This window comes from Aspergillus steynii (genome assembly GCF_002849105.1).
Source record: "Aspergillus steynii IBT 23096 chromosome Unknown P170scaffold_1, whole genome shotgun sequence".
Classification (NCBI taxonomy): domain Eukaryota; kingdom Fungi; phylum Ascomycota; class Eurotiomycetes; order Eurotiales; family Aspergillaceae; genus Aspergillus; species Aspergillus steynii.
This window is the reverse complement of record NW_020194398.1, coordinates 660,992-677,312: the sequence shown is the minus strand read 5'-3', so window position 1 is coordinate 677,312 and position 16,321 is coordinate 660,992. Positions and strand designations below refer to the sequence as shown.

Below are 16,321 nucleotides of genomic sequence, written 5' to 3'. Positions count from 1 at the left end.
AAATATTTCCTAGACTTCTTACTTCTTTCAGCGGTATAAAGCAAAAACTCCACACAGTAATTAGAGCGAGCGACAAAACAATCCTAATAATTCAAGCTTTGGAAAAAGGTGATTTAGAATAGATAATAACGAGTCCCAGGAGGAAAAGTCCTCCGACTATATATTGGTAGGCTGCCAATGGATTGTTTGTACTTGCGATCCAATATCGTATATTATTATAGGTCCCCGTAATTGCCTACTATTCCCGAGTCGAATTACCTAAAGTACAAGAAAGAGAAAATCTATACAGTTAATCTTTTCAAGTTATTAAGGCGTTGAAAGTCCGGGCAAGATTTTACAGCCTAATAAGCCCAGAATACAACTTCATCCTTATCTCTGTCACGAATATAAACCCTATACTCTTCACTATTACCCGGAATTGGTCTAGATCCATAGATATAAATAATTTTATTATCGGAAAATAGGCTCGTCCTTGGGTCAGGAAGGAGGATAAGTTTACGCGAAGTTTTAAATAACTAGGGGAAATACTTACTGCTCACAACTCGAGTTATCTCGGCTATTATTTTCAAAGGCTTTTTTTAGCTAGGATTCTTGTTCGTGATGGCCTCCCGCATATTTAAATGCTCATAGTCGGGCGTTTGCGAAGCTCGGAGTTGGTTGATTGGGTTCGGGGGCTGAGAGACATATGCTGTTGATTCTGAATGCGTTGGCGTACCTTCTGCAGGTTCTTTGAACATCTGGCTATATAGGCAAGAGATCCCCAAATGGAATCGATATAGCAAGATTTGAAGGACCATAATTAGCTGGTATTTGGTGTACATGCGGTGAGCACCTAGGGAAAGTCTAGGTATCTTGAGACCTGGGAAGAAGAGTAATATATGGCAAGATTCAATCTATAACCATGCGCGTTATGCATTTTCCGCGTAGAGTTGCTGATCGTTACCACTAAATGAACGTAGATCATTTAAGATTGTTCAGCTTCGTTATCCTGATTCCGAGTATTCAACATGGACCGGTTTGCACCCGAAATAAGCCTAAATTTCTTCCATGTACACATATACTGGCCACCCCCAATTCAGCTAGGACCCTCACCGTAAAAGGCCGTGTTGAGGAGACCTACTAACATGTTAGCACAGATACAGTCTGTTGTGTTAATCAGCTACGTACGCCAATTCTCATGTCGATCGTTGCTTTCCAACGCTAGATCTGTTGTTGAACGGGTTGTATGTTTAACGCTGTAGGTACAGACACCTGCTTGTTCCGAAGATACTGTAGGAGGTTAATAAAATGGAATATGGCTATCAGAAATAAATTTACCTAGCATATCATTGACTCGCGTTTCTCGTGAGAAAGTTTGTGTAGTTGAAAGAGTGATTTCGATAGTAATGACAACCTTCAAGCCATCCATGGTGATTTCATGCAGGAAACTGACAAAGATGACGAGTTGTCCAATACCAACTGGCAGTGAGAGCTTGACAAGGCCATCGCTCTATAGACCGCGTGAGATTACTTCACTTATTTAGAGGTAGAAGGGTCTTTAGAGTCAGCCATTTCCAGCCCCGAATCTTATGATAGGAAGTTTTGTGTATTGGGATTCGTCATCGGGTTCAATCTTACTTTGGTGATCCAGAGGAGTAGGTACGAGAGATTTGAAGCACCCTTTACTTGATACAGATGATGGCAATTGGGGGAAAGGGGGGAAGGGGGGAAGTTTGTGCCGATCGAGTTGTTGTGAAGCCTGTAAATGAGTCTAACCTTGGAGAGTATCTTCCTTACAAATACGCACGATGAGTTGAGTTAGACAAGCCCGCCACCTTTACAATGTCGGCTACGTATCTGGCCCGCTGCAGGTTGCTCTCATACTGGCTAATCTAAAACTATCCAGAAATCGGATGGCGCTTTTCCTAAAGTGGCCAGAAGTTGTACCCGGGTACAACTTCTGGCCACTTTAGGAAAAGCGCTGCCCACTCAATATTTGTGGCAGTTCGGAGGGCTTGGCAGGAAATGACTAAAGCGCTGAATTACGTGATCACTGACAATCTCTAACTAGAGCTTCCAAGATGATGACCAAAATGCAATGAAAATGATTATTCATTTCTTCATAAGACGCAATTATTTCGGCTTGAGCGAGGCGATGAAATGCCGGATTAGTCAACTTCCACGGCCACAATATCGTAAGTCCCGTGCGTAACAAGACGTCAATTAGCTCTAAGATCGACATTACTACAACATCAATTAGTACAGTTTCAAATAATCGTTTGAAGAATTGAACAAAAAAATTGTACCCAATGCCTTTTGTCCTTGTGGCTAAATGTTCAAGGCCGCGGATAGCGAATATGGCTGTCATTTCTCGGAGACAAGTATTGCTTGTAAAGGGGAAATGATCAACACCGCAAATGTAACATCACATCTCCCAGTCATCCCTAGCTACCAACATCCCGAGATACTCAGAGACCCAAAGACACTGTCAATATATGTTCGGCATAAAAAGACCAGGTTACCGCTTCTGAGAAAGCTAAAGCTTCGTTTCCCGGCAACCTCTTCACGACTACCAACTCGTTGTCTGTAACAAGGTAGCCATGTTTGGCTTTATGCTGTCTCGTGTAAAAATTAAGTTGAGACCAGGCTTGTTTATATTTCTCAATATCATCTAGGTCAGTAGAATGGCTGCTGAGCCACGATCGAACATGATTTCCACTTGGTGCTGGGCATGAGCCCGGTCTGGTGAGTTTGCAAAAGTAGCTCGCAATGCTCGACGTATACGTGGACATATGTATTCAATAAACCGTGCGTAGAACATTGGCTCGTCTCGAATAGCGCGTGGCAGTGAGTTACGCGTCAGATTGGCGACAATAGTTGAGTTATCCAAAATAAGTCCGTACCCCTGGAGAACCTGTTCGAAATTGAAGTCGGACCAGGAAGAAACATTGCGGATATCTCTCCAATTGTACTTGGTATTTGTTGTGTTTGATCTGGTTGAAATATTCTGTAGATAGCCTGGGAAGAGCTTCCCTGGCCAAAAAGCCGCGGAGAGACTTGGTTGCTATCGTAGGTAGAAAGTGCTGGATTTGGGAGACTGGCCGAACTCAGTGTACTGATGAAGGAGCAAATTTATTCATTATATAGCCCGGGAACAATATAATACTGGGCTCAGTAAAACTCGTCCCGAATTTCGTTAGACTAGTTTTGGTTTCATACTCCCGATCAAATGGTTATGCCCTTCAGATATTCTTCTCTAATTTCATCTTGGTGATACTTGCCACAATCCAAAGAAGTAAGAAGTAGATCTCATTCACAATAGCTAACGAAAATACTAAGCTGGAGAGGAGAAAAGAAGAGAGAGAGATCGCTGCAGTAGTGGCGATCATATTATACAGGCGGGGAATAATAAGACAAACAGAACAAACGCAGCGAACAATGCAAACATGAACCGAACCTCAGCCAGGATGTCACAATACTTATTCCCTCTCTCCTTGCTTGCTTTCCCTCCCTTAAAAAAAAGAACAGTATAACATGTGATAAATTACTGCCCTGGACTTCCACTTCAAAAATTACCATAATTACAGACCACTTCAAATCTGCCAATTGCTGTTGGCTCCAGGCTTGCTTCGTAATATCGCGTTCGGGTATAAGAGCTATTATTTCCTATCAAACCACTGATTTCCTTTAAACCACGCGCACAAACCATGCGTCCTAATCGATAGTATCACCTACCCTAAAAATGATCGAAGAGAATAAAATATCTTTCTTTCTTCCACAATTCATACCTTTCGGATATGCAAGTTCTGAAGAAATACATTTCTGAAATATTTCAGCTTTTTATCAAAGATGTCAACTGTTATTTGAAAGTGGTAGGCATCTATTAATCATCTCAAAATTTTAGACAACTAAAAAGCTAGCAGTTCAACATGGATAAGGACCCGGGCCTCTCATGATAGCAGATATCTTTATTGATACCATTACAAGTCCAAGATGTATCAATCTATGCATAATTACACAAATACCCTTGGAATCAAAAAATTAGATCCAAACAATGCACTAGCGCGGTCGTCTAAAAGTCACTCTTTCAAAAATATACGAGAGATAGTTTGGAGGAGGGATTATAGATATAGAACATGAGGGAAAGGAAACATTACAACGCCAAAGCGAAAATTAAGGTGCAGACTCAATAATAAGTAGCACGTTTTCACATGACTTCATTGCCCAACGGGCAAAGCTAGAGGATTGTTCAGTTTTGCCGGTTTCCATGCCCCTCCTTGCCCCTCACCCTTCACATGTTCCCCCATAATAGACTCGTGCACTAGACCAACTTAATAAAATATCTAGAAAGGTTTGTTCAGTTAAAAAGTCACTTTCTCAATACTAACATCTTTATAGGCAGTTGACATTTGTGCGATAATCGCGAGATTACTATAACTCAAGATGAGCCGTTCTCTCGATGCTGAAGCCGAAAAGATCCGAAAAAAAATCAAACAAATGATACCAGAAACAGCCTCCAAAAAGAATAAAAATACTCAACAGACGGACAGCCTTCGAAGTAAAGATAGTAGGATAATATACACTGGAACGGAACTTGGCAACAAAGTTGTTAAGCTACGAGATTATTTAAATATTAGCACGGTAGGCTATACTGCGCGCAATACTAGCTACAATACTCATCCTTGAATAGGAACTAGGGTGGACTCTCTGGCATTTCCCCACAGCAAAAGAGCTGGTCAACGACAACAACTCGATGTACCTGGTACCCCTTTCTAGCGGCTCAAGTTTAACGCCAGGCGGGTCACTAGCCGAGGGCCATCTTATATATGTCACCGATAAACCAAGTCTTAGTCCAGGGGCAACAGTTATAATCTATATGAAGTAACTCCTCAGTTAGTCATTTTTCCAGATTCAGGTTACAAATAGGAAATCACGGGTTATACTAAAATAATCATATTCAAGTTTTCTTATCCTCGAGCTCCCTAGTTACATTGATCCGAGACAAAAATAACATTTTAGCTGTCATTCCAAGTGTTCATACACACACCCCTATCGGGCCTGAGCAGGATAAATGATTGCGCAGGCCAACCGACCGATTACCGCATTCTTCGATTGAAGATGGGGATTGATGATGTTACTATGCACGAAAGCCGTCTACATATGCATCCGTTAACATCTGTGGAGAGCATCCTTGAAGATCTATTACGTGTCCCTGAGCCGTATCAGCCTGCGTAGGATAGGGGTTTTCGTGGGGAGTGCGATACATCAGACTTGTTTGTTGGCTCAACATATCTCGGTGTGAGTAATAATATTCTTAACTGGCTTGGCTAAACTCAGCTGTTAGTGTGTACTATAAATAAGATCGCGGGTTAAATTCGTAAGGGTTTGTATTCGTCAGAATCTGTTCGCCATTGTCTGGCTGAGGTAGTACCATAGGAACTTGCTGCTGAAATTAGATTGGGGGCATAATAGAATCGGACTCTGAAATAAGGGGCTGAATTGGTTCCATAGGCGTTAACATAAACCGTAGATAAAGTCGGGGATTGAAATCATCAGGGGCTCCATCAACTGGAATATGCCCAGTATGATTGTACATCTGATATAATAACATCCGCGGTTGCTGCAGAAATTAAGTGTGAGAAGGGACAGGATTTGGCTGCAGAGTGTTCTGTTGGACGGGTGCCATAGGTGTTGGCATAAAAAATAAATATGGGCGCGGATTAAAATCATCAGTGTCAACATCCATTTGAACATACTCGGCTTGAGTGTTCGAGAGAGAAAACGGAATACTTGCTTATCCGGAAGAGGTGCTCTGCGTTATTTCCAGCCTTTAAGGTGGTAGATCTGGTAGGTTGTGTTGACTTGGTTCAGAGCCAGAATAATTTGGATCATCTGCTTCTCCAAAGGAATGAGTCATGCTCTCAGCGACCAATAGGGGATTGCTATAAAACATTTCGGTATCCTCATTCTCTAGCTCGTGTCTGTGGTTTGAAGGAGTTCCTGTAAGAGATCTCAGCCTGCTGTAATTCATACTCCTTTGGCTTCTCTGCGATTCAATGTTACCGAGACTAGCCGTTCCGTTTGGGGTCTGAGATGCTTGGTGATTGCGTTACATTAGGTCTCCTTGTAAGATAAAATCCTCCTGTGCCAGCAATGTTTTGATCAATCCCCACAAAAAGTTGAATATCCGGGAAGCCACGTTTGTAAGCGCATTATATTCGACATCTGCGTGCAGACTACTCTCCTTCAAGCGCTTTATTTCCGGTCCCCGCTTTGGTCCATTCAGCGGAAGCTTTCTTAAGCTAATATCACTCAATATATAGACACACACCAAAGAACAAACATCATTTAGGGTACTTACTAGTCATCTGTCACGGATTCAGGCAAGCGAAAAAAAAACCCTAAATACTCTGTGTTGTTTTCACAATGTTCCAGGGTTTGGTCGTCTCTGACATGTATATTATAGCCTGGACCCGCAATATCTCGGAAATCTCCACAAAGCAACTCTAATCTCCTTCCGGCGTTACCCCAGGCTGTAAGATGGTTGTCAATTTGTTCCGAACTGTCATTGACAATCCCTGATTTTTCGATGATTGTTTTGGCCCTCTTCATACCGGCCGACTGCTTGCGTTTACCACACGTTGCTTCCAAGAGCCAACTGAAAACAACCTTGAGAAACCTTGCGCGCCAGATATCTATTTATCCCCGTCTCTCCAAATGTAATAGGTATTTATAGGAACCAGCTATAGGATGATTCCAATCTAGCGCAAGAGTTTTTTCATCTGTAAAGAATATTTGTATATTGTTTCGCCATCGCGGGAGACATTCGAGTAAGGTCTTTGAGGCATCAGCCTTTGGAAGAATTGCTGGCTTTCTCGGCCTAGCACGAGTGCTTTTGTAGATTTTTGTCCTTGAAGTAGGGGAAAGTTAGCTCTAAAGAGAATTGAGAAGGCTCAGGAACTTGAATATGTTAGCGCAAAGATTGACAGTAGTAGTAGTCACATACTTCATCATCAGAAATAAGATCCTGAATGTTGTCGCATCCCCTATAATCTACTTCAATACACGCGGACTTGAGTCTTTCAAGGACAATTTTACTCTCTGAAAGACCCATTATGCTTATTATGGCGCTTTTTTATCGACAATTTATTGAAAAAGGCGTGCAAAGTATCAGCTCTCTTGGACAAATCTGTTGGGTCGGAAGCTGGCTGTTATGCAAGGTAAATGGCTTTCATGTACGGGAATGTATCTTAGCGACGAGACGATGGGATTGTTTGCACGAGGGGCTGACCTTTGCCGATAAAAACCTCGCCTATGGAATATAATGCTCTGAAAATATCTCATGCCAAACATGGGTAACTCGACAGCACAAGTTATCCAGTATTGAGATTGACACTTGTTGAGAGTTGAAAGATGTTCCCAATTGCTCATGGTCTGGGCGCTTTCCAAAAGCGGGGTCGGTATCGGTATCGGTATCGGTATTATTCATTCGCCGTCCCAGCCTATTATAGTCGATTGCTATGCGGGAACTGCCCCACCGCTTGTGAGCAATACCTATTTACATCTCTGATGTTTGCATAAATCGAGGGCTTGGCTCCAGTTGGGCATTTGCCCAGGCCCTTTGATGCCCCAGGCAGTAAAGATCACGTGCTTTCTTGACTAGTGCGCAAAGCCCCTTCCTTGTAATTACAGAGTCAAATCATCATCTCCCTTCTGCCCTATCTCCTACTCAACGGAATTTAAATATTATCCCACTCTTTGGAAACAAAATAAACGCATCCCGGAATCATGACAGCTCATTAATCTATCAATCAAACTCTACATGTAAGCGCTTTCCAATTTCCCCGCACGCCACGGTTGATGTGTATGCCTTACATTCTAAAAGGGTGACAATCCAGTTTTCTTACCCTCCCTCAGACTCTTTTCCTGTCAGTGTAAAACTACGGAAAGCACTTCTCATCTCATCATAGAGCAAACAGTAGCTCAGCGGCCATGTCCTTACTGCGATATAACAGTTACAACTCGGAAAGATATTCAGCTTCACTTACATGCATGTTAGACAAGAGGTGGTCAGGCATAGCTCCGTTCTGGAAGAATCCGAAAAGTTAAGATATAACACAACCCTGTTAACAGGCTCGATATTAGTCCAAGAATATGGTGATGTTATGCCGATGGTTATCCACAGGAATAGTGAATAGATGAAGCCAACCAAAAGGCTAAAATACCAAGTCAACAGACTTGATATGCGCATCACTTTATATAGTGGTCCTTGGTCAGTTCATCACATTCTCTATAACTCTTACAATGTTTAGGACTCCTATTCTTATCATATCTGGGTATCGTACCAGCTTATTTTGGAATTCGGAATTTCCTTCTTTATCATTGGTCGCGTAAAATAAGGCGTACACCGCTCTTCGTGTTAACCCCTCCCAAGGCTCCTATATCCTAAGGCGTCAACCATAGTTCCCCACTCTTTGCAACTCAAAATCCAGAACGTAGCATAACTGTTTTAAGCCACTCCTGATTCTTTTCTTGCCATAACAACTTTCTGATATCGAACAAGCAACCATGGAACCAATAGGTCTTGCTATCAGGATTATAAGGCTGGCTGGTCTCTTCAATACTTGCTTGGACATCCTCAGCAAGTTTGACTCTTAGAGAGACTATAAAAGTGATTCTCAAGCACTAATGGCACAGTTCAAAGCCTATAAGCTTCAGCTAGAAAAATAGGGACACGCTGTCGGAATTAAAAATAGGAATATGTCAGCCCAGCACAATAAGCTTCTCAACGATCCGCGCACGCTGAGTATAGTCAAAGACCTCCTTTCAGCCATCAGCTACATTTGCGGCCCTGATGACCACTTTCCTCCATTCGAATCAAAACGTCAAAGGCTCAGTTGGGCTTTGGGGGTCAAAGTGAAGCAGATTATACAAGTTAAGCAATTTTCATCGATAGTGCAGATTCTGCATAGTTTAATTCCTATCAATACAGAGGCAATCTCGGGGCACAACAGACATACACATAGAGCCAGTTCTTTAAGGGACACAGGTGGTATGTATTGGGCGACCATCCTACTCAAATCGATTTGACTGATTCATTAGATGCAACTGGAGTTCAAGGTGATTGGCTTGCCGATTTTAGATCCATGCTGATAAGAATCGAAAGCGAGATTGAAGGTTTGTTTTCAACCCCCAATAACTGCTCGCAACTCCACTGACTTAAAGGATAAAGCCGAGGCAAGACGAGATTTACAAATATGGCTGCTGGGCAATCATACTCCAAACAACCGCTACGAGGCATACAAGGGAAAACGGATGGAAGGCACCTGTAAATGGGTACTACCCCGGCAATGGTTTCAGGATTAGTCCTCACCTGACTTCCCAAACGGGTCTGCCAAGATTCTTTGGATCAACGGCCCTGCGGGATTCGGAAAAACAGTTCTAAGCACGAAAATAATTGACCATCTGTCTTCGATTCAAGAGAAAAATATCACATATTTCTTTTTCTCAACAGATTTAGAGCAAGAGGACCCTTTCATAGCGATGAGGTCGTGGATATCTCAAATAACGTCTCATCCAACGGCATTCAAATTAGCTCGCGAAATGTAGACCGCTCAGCAAGGACCAAAGGCAACCCGCAAGGACCTCGTGGACCTTCTACGACAGATTGTGACGGAAATTCCTGGGAGCACGCTCATCATAGATGGGCTTAATGAATGCACTTGGCTGAATAAACATCAGAAGGCTGGGGTCAGCGATTCAATTTCCGCTTTTTTAGAGACACTAAGGCGAGTTATTGAAGGTTCAACTACACGGCTTCTGATTCTAAGCCGCGACGAACCAGAGATACGAAATTGGCTGCATAACCATGCGTGCAATTGCTCTGTGATAGAGCATAAAATTACTCCCAAAGATATTCGGACTGACCTCACGTCATATTGCCGAAAGATCGTCTATAAAGAGCTGAAGAAAAGCAAGGAGGCCGCCAAGAATATTATTACCCAGAAATTAGCTGATCGATGCAAAAAACAGTTCCTTTGGATCACATTACAATAAGAATCCCTGCGTCGGAACAGCTGGAGAAGCCAGAAGGAGATAGAACAAGCAATTAATTCCACACCAACTGGGCTTCAAAGTCTCTACGAGCAGAACTGGACTAAAATTACGAGCCTCCCCGAGGAAGATCGCGAGCGAGCACTATCTTTACTACGCTGGACGGCATTTTCCCTGCGACCGCTGACAGTTAACGAGATAACTGAAGCCCTGCTTATCGATGAAAATTGCGATGAAGTGCGAGTAGACGAACTGCCAGAAATAATTGACGAAGACTACATTAAGAACGGGTTATCGTACTACTACGGATCACTCCTCGAGGTTCGGAGCCCTCAATCTAAAAGCAAGGCTGGACTAAAGACTGTGTATTTAGCACACTTCTCTATTAAACAATTCTTACTTTACAATATTCCAACCCAGAGTGGATTTATCTAGTCTCAGAATACCTTGGGCTGTTTTTCAGAAGCAGTTAAGAATACCTCGCTTGCCAAGATATACCTGCGTTATATAAACAGTCTGACAGCCCGGCAAGAAGATTATCAAGAGGAACAGAATCCAACCCTCGGCTTTCTCTTGAACTACTCAGCGGGGTCTTGGCAACAGCACGCTGCTCTTGGCGACCCGAAGAACGCCAAGATAGTAGAACTAATAAATCAGCTTTTTGACATAAAGAAGCCGTCTTGGGCAATATAGAGAGAATAATTTGATATGAACCATAATGAAGGCGGAAATGCCGAATCCAGGATTAAGGATAGCCAAGCTAGCCCGGTGTATTACGCAGCATTGCTTGGCTTGACTCACACAGTTCAGTTTTTAACGGCTGGGAACAAGTTTTCCGCTGAGGAGAAAGTCATCCTGGGACGGACAGCTTTAGTAGCAGCCAGTGAAAAAGGTCATTACCAGATAGTTGAGGATCTACTTGCAAGTGGTGCGTCTGTCACAATTACGGGCAAAATCGGCCGGTCGCCTGTCTATTCAGCATCATTATACGGCCACCTGGAGGTAGTCCAACTACTTCTTGAGAAGGGGGCCGACATCATAATCATAAATAACCATGGCTCGACGCCAGTCAATACTGCCTTATTTAACAGCTATCTTGAGGTGGTCAGACTTCTTCTTAAGAAAGGGGCTAATATTATAACCTTAAATAATAATAGTTGGACACTAGTTATTACTGCCTTATTAAACAGCTATCTGGAGGTGGTCAAGCTTCTTCTTGAAAATAGGACTGACATTATTATCCTAGACAAAGATAGCTGCATGCTATTATATTTAATATTATATAAAAGCCATCTTGAGATGGTCAGACTGCTTCTTAAAAAGGGGGCTAATATTATAATCTTAAATAATAATAGTTAGACGCCAGTTAATAATATATTATTAAATAGCTATCTTAAGGTGGTTAAGCTCCTTCTTAAGTAAAGGACTAATATTATAACCTTAAATAATAATAGTTGGACGCCAGTTAATACTATCTTATTAAACAGCTATCTTAAGATGGTCAGACTGCTTTTTAAGCAAGGGGCTAATATTATAACCTTAAATAATAATAGTTAGACACCAGTTAATGCTGCCTTATTAAACAGCCATCTTAAGATAATTAAGCTTTTTCTTGAAAATAGGGCTGATATTATTATCTAAAACAAAGTTGGCTGCATACTATTATATTTAGTATCATGTAAAAGCTATCTTAAGGTAGTTAAACTGCTTCTTAAGCAGGGGGCTAATATTATAATCTTAAATAATAATAGTTAGACGCCAGTTAATAATATATTATTAAATAGCTATCTTAAGGTGGTTAAGCTCCTTCTTAAGTAAAGGACTAATATTATAACCTTAAATAATAATAGTTGGACGCCAGTTAATACTATCTTATTAAACAGCTATCTTAAGATGGTCAGACTGCTTTTTAAGCAAGGGGCTAATATTATAACCTCAAATAATAATAGTTAGACACCAGTTAATGCTGCCTTATTAAACAGCCATCTTAAGATAATTAAGCTTTTTCTTGAAAATAGGGCTGATATTATTATCTAAAACAAAGTTGGCTGTATACTATTATATTTAGTATCATGTAAAAGCTATCTTAAGGTAGTTAAACTGCTTCTTAAGCAGGGGGCTAATATTATAACCTTAAATAATAATAGTTGGACGCCAGTCAATACTGTTTTATTTAACAGCCATCTTGAGGTGGTCAGACTTCTTCTTAAGAAGGGGGCTAATATTACAACCTTAAATAATAATAGTTAGATACCAGTTATTACTGCCTCATTAAATGGCCATCTTAAGGTAGTCAAACTGCTTCTTAAGTAAAGGGCTAATATTATAACCTTAAATAATAATGGTTGGACGCCAGTCAATACTGCTTTATTAAATGGCCATCTTGAGATGGTTAAGCTTCTTCTTAAAAATAGGGCTGACATCACTATCTGAAATAAAGTTAGCTGCATGCCATTGAATTCAGTATTATATAAAGGCTATCTTGAGGTAGTCAAACTGCTTCTTAAGCAGGGGGCCGATATTACAACCTTAAGTAATGATGGTTGGATGCCAGTAAATAATATATCATTAAATGGCTATCTTGAGGTGGTTAAGCTCCTTCTTAAGCAGGGGACTAATATTATAATCTTAAATAATAATGGTTAGACGCTAGTTATTGCTGCCTTATTAAATAGCTATCTTGAGGTAGTTAAACTACTTCTTGAGAAAAGGGCCGACATCATGATTATAAACAACCATAGCTTGACACTATTAAATTTAGCATCACATAAAGGCTATCTTGAGGTGGTCAGACTACTTCTTAAGTAAGGGGCTAATATTACAACCTTAAACAATAATAATTGGACGCCAGTCAATACTATCTTATTAAATAGCTATCTTGAGGTAGTCAGACTGCTTCTTAAGCAGGGGACTAATATTACAACCTTAAATAATAATAGTTGGACGCCAGTTAATACTGCCTTATTAAACAGCTATCTTGAGGTGGTCAGACTGCTTCTTAAGTAAGGGACTAATATTACAACCTTAAATAATAATGGTTGGACGCCAGTTAATACTGCCTTATTAAACAGCCATCTTAAGGTAGTCAAGCTTCTTCTTAAAAACAGGGCTGATATTATTATCCTAGATAAAGATGGCTGTATACTATTATATTTAGCATTATTAAATAGCTATCTTGAGGTGGTTAAGCTTCTTCTTGAGTAGGGGGCTAACATTATAACCTCAAACAATAATGGTTGGACGCCAGTTAATACTGCCTCATTGAACAGCCATCTTGAGGTGGTCAAGCTCCTTCTTGAAAACAGGGCCGACATCACCATCCCAAACAAAGATGGCCGCACGCCATTAAATTCAGCTTCACAAAACAGTCATCTCAGGACGGTTCAGCTACTCCTCCAATCCTCAAGTAAGGTAATTGAAATTTGTGACGCCAAAGGTCGGACTTCTCTCTTTCTTGCTGCCGCGAGAGGCCATAGCGAAGTTATACGCTTGCTCCTCTCATATTCTGCCTGTTTAAACATGAAAGACAGCTATTATGCCACTCCCATCTGCGCCGCGATACGGAACGGGCATGAAGAAGTCGTCCAGCTCTTGTTTCCATTGACACAAACTATAGCCGGATTTAAGGATGGATTAGGCCAGAACTTGCTTTGGTGGGCGAGCAAAACCGGAAATCCGAATATCATTAATCTTGCGGTCCAATGGGCCCAGAAAATAGGTATTGAGTTAGAGGATGATCACTTCGGTATGATCAGCGCTACTGTTCTACTTAACCCATCTTCTCGATATTGCGATGTATGCACGTGTTTCATTTCATTAGGTGACGCCTACTACTGTTGCAAATCTTGCCATAATTTCGATATATGCTTGGAGTGTCACGGATTCGATGTTCAATACTCCGATGCCTCTCACCAATGGATCCTCCATCATTCCGACTCCTTATAAACCTTTCGAGGTACGACAGTGATGAACTGTTATATTGGAATGTGATGGGTATAAATAATTTGGAATACTTTGCCAGAATATTGTAGGTTAACAGCTGCATAATGCGCGTAAATTTCAGGCTTGTGAATCTTGATTGAAAATTCGCGGCTCGCTTGTGGTTTACGTTAGATGATAGGAGGGAGTCACAAAGGTAAGTGTTGCAGCTTGGTGCTGCGGCCAAGGTCTCTACAGCTTGCTATAGAGGCCGCCCCCAACACTGCGGCTTTATCGCAGTATTTTCAAACAACATCTTATCATCAATTTAACTATCACTTTCAAGTGCTTTTGAGCAGGTGCTGCAGTAAGGGTGTCAAGGCAGAAACACCTCCATAAGCCACAATTAAATATTGCGCTAGGCTTTAAGGATGCTTTCCTGACTTTTAAAGTCGCACGCCACAGGGCTCGCAGAAGGATAACTCTGCATAGTCACCTATCCGTAGCATCCCGCCTACCTACCGGCGAATATTATTTCCTAAACAAACACAGAAGCGCAGCAACTCTAGTTCAGGCACCGGCTGTTTCAGGAAGTGGGATACTAAACCAATGGCTCTGATAATTTCCTTTTAGCTGCAGGAATAAGGAGCACCAAGTGGGGCAATCAGATAGGTCGCGCCCGTCGCCGGTGTCGCCGGGCGACTCCGGTGCCATCTAAAGCGCACCCAAGGAGGTCGCGCGACGGCGCCGGCGATCGCCAGGGTCGCCGGTTTAGAGGCACCCACCCGACTATTAACCACACACAAGCCTCCCGCCGGCCGGTTAGTAGTTGGGTGGGTGACCACCAGCGAATCCCGGCTGTTGTATGTTTTTTTATTTGGTATCTTTTTTAACATCGACTAGAAAACGGTATCTCATTATTTTTACTATGATCGAAGTTGTCCTGGAGCGCCAATTACATCCTCCCGCTTTCCATCTTTCTGATATACAGCTCGGACAGAAAGATGACTTATTTGACCAACCAAACGGGCTGTGTTCATGTCTCTCAATTCGTGTTAAAATATCTAGCTATTTTTTGTCGAACCATAAATGGTTCTTGCCGCAATCATCTTATATAGAAATATGCTGGACAGTATATTTTGATATCGGTAATGTGGACTCTCCTTTAACATACTAACTTCGTTGTATTCATGTTCATAGGTATTATGAAAAACCTTCCGAAAAGAGTTTAGTCTTCGTGCCTTGAAAATGAGTATTGAAACCTAAGCAAATAGTTGTTCTACGTAGGAAATTATTCCGGTCTTTCATCTAAGAGTAAGGTTAAATTTCAGAACTATTGACTTGGTTCTCTTATAAAGTCTATACCAATATGAAAGCTTCGGCCTACCAAGCATTCGAAGTGGTGCAGCATCTTGAGGTCGCGTCGTGAGAGAGTAACATCCATTGATGGGTTTTGGGTGAAGAATCTCACGGACTTGAGCGAAACGTTGAGGATCTCGACCGGCCTTGATCCTTTCAGTGACTATAAATGACCACATACCCCGCTGAACTTATATCCCTTCCGACCCTCAGAACATGATTTGTTTCAAATTGAACTTGGATAGCGATAGTTAAAGCAGATTCGATTGTCTTCAGGACCTTCTCCGAGTCAATATATTAAGAAGCTCTAGCCACAAACTTCTCTTCAAGTTATCGTACATACAAAAGAGACGAGATCCAGGCAAACCCCGTGGGAAACACTGTGAGAAGTCTCAAATATTCCGTTGAGAAATGGCTTCGGAAATTACGGACAAAATATATCAACTTGGTTAAGATGCCATTTTTCCCGGCCTCGAGAGACAAGATTAGGTCAACCCGTGACCTAGCTGTACTTCCACTGGTGGGATTTTCCTACCTCAACCGAGGAAATCATGGCCTCGCTGCACGAGCTCGTTACGGCAGCTAAGGCGACAAGCCAAGCCCCGGACGTTGATGTCCAGGTTTCGAAGGTACTAGAGGGGGTTGCAGCGTGGCACAATACATCTGTGACTAGTGTAGCGCTAGTGTATGTGATGCACAAGGTGCCCCGTGTTCCTCCTGTCATTGGTGGACGGAAGATTGAGCACCTTCTCGGCAATATGGAGACATTGGGGTTGGTGCTTTCGCGTGACGATCTCTTGGAGATTGAGCGCGCGTATGATGCTAACCTGGGGTTTCCGATGACATATCTGTTTCAGAGTCAGGATCGAGCCGCGCATCTGGGTAACTCAACGGTTTCCAATGTTGCAGCGCGATTTAATTATCCTGGCCAGCCACAGCCTATCATACCCAAGGACTTGGAGGCTTGAGCACGGCCGGAAATGGTTTCCTCAAGAACTGATATGCTACAGTG

At 42.0% G+C, this 16,321-nt stretch overlaps 5 protein-coding genes across 5 annotated transcripts; 4 read left to right on the top strand and 1 right to left on the bottom strand.

Moving 5' to 3' along the window:
- Window positions 1–578: 578 nt before the first annotated feature.
- On the bottom strand, window positions 579–1,408 carry P170DRAFT_420650 (uncharacterized protein; the record flags this gene model as incomplete). Its single annotated transcript, XM_024847310.1, has 4 exons — window positions 579–859; window positions 1,093–1,116; window positions 1,168–1,269; window positions 1,318–1,408. 4 exons carry the CDS (start codon window positions 1,406–1,408, stop codon window positions 579–581), a joined length of 498 nt encoding a protein of 165 aa, XP_024709148.1.
- Window positions 1,409–8,477: 7,069 nt separating this feature from the next.
- On the top strand, window positions 8,478–9,424 carry P170DRAFT_5386 (uncharacterized protein). The gene is made up of 3 exons (XM_024855257.1): window positions 8,478–9,031; window positions 9,082–9,156; window positions 9,212–9,424. Exons 1-3 carry the CDS (start codon window positions 8,740–8,742, stop codon window positions 9,343–9,345), a joined length of 501 nt encoding a protein of 166 aa, XP_024709147.1. The 5' UTR covers window positions 8,478–8,739; the 3' UTR covers window positions 9,346–9,424.
- A 1,316-nt stretch (window positions 9,425–10,740) lies between these two features.
- On the top strand, window positions 10,741–12,320 carry P170DRAFT_420649 (uncharacterized protein; the record flags this gene model as incomplete). The annotated part of the gene is made up of 10 exons (XM_024847309.1): window positions 10,741–10,960; window positions 11,223–11,235; window positions 11,421–11,450; window positions 11,520–11,532; window positions 11,705–11,727; window positions 11,817–11,846; window positions 11,916–11,928; window positions 12,101–12,123; window positions 12,213–12,225; window positions 12,279–12,320. The coding sequence occupies 10 exons, from the start codon at window positions 10,741–10,743 to the stop codon at window positions 12,318–12,320; spliced, it is 420 nt and encodes a 139-aa protein (XP_024709146.1).
- A 350-nt stretch (window positions 12,321–12,670) lies between these two features.
- P170DRAFT_420648 (ankyrin repeat domain-containing protein) lies at window positions 12,671–14,349 on the top strand (the record flags this gene model as incomplete). The annotated part of the gene is made up of 9 exons (XM_024847308.1): window positions 12,671–12,673; window positions 12,794–12,836; window positions 12,906–12,915; window positions 13,005–13,034; window positions 13,302–13,443; window positions 13,853–13,987; window positions 14,054–14,059; window positions 14,146–14,167; window positions 14,297–14,349. 9 exons carry the CDS (start codon window positions 12,671–12,673, stop codon window positions 14,347–14,349), a joined length of 444 nt encoding a protein of 147 aa, XP_024709145.1.
- Window positions 14,350–15,616: 1,267 nt separating this feature from the next.
- On the top strand, window positions 15,617–16,277 carry P170DRAFT_347310 (Aldo/keto reductase; the record flags this gene model as incomplete). The annotated part of the gene is made up of 2 exons (XM_024843621.1): window positions 15,617–15,757; window positions 15,816–16,277. Coding segments are annotated over 2 exons (603 nt in total), but the record flags the coding sequence as incomplete, so codon positions are not given.
- Between the last annotated feature and the right edge of the window lie 44 nt (window positions 16,278–16,321).

What these genes read in the sequence shown, in the direction of transcription:
- P170DRAFT_5386 (XM_024855257.1), top strand. Translation starts at nt 8,740, where the DNA reads ATGTCAGCCCAGCACAATAAGCTTCTCAACGATCCGCGCACGCTGAGT. An exon ending in TTCTTTAAGGGACACAGGTG is followed by an intron (nt 9,032 to 9,081) that starts GTATGTATTGGG and finishes CTGATTCATTAG; the next exon opens with ATGCAACTGGAGTTCAAGGT. An exon ending in AATCGAAAGCGAGATTGAAG is followed by an intron (nt 9,157 to 9,211) that starts GTTTGTTTTCAA and finishes TAAAGGATAAAG; the next exon opens with CCGAGGCAAGACGAGATTTA.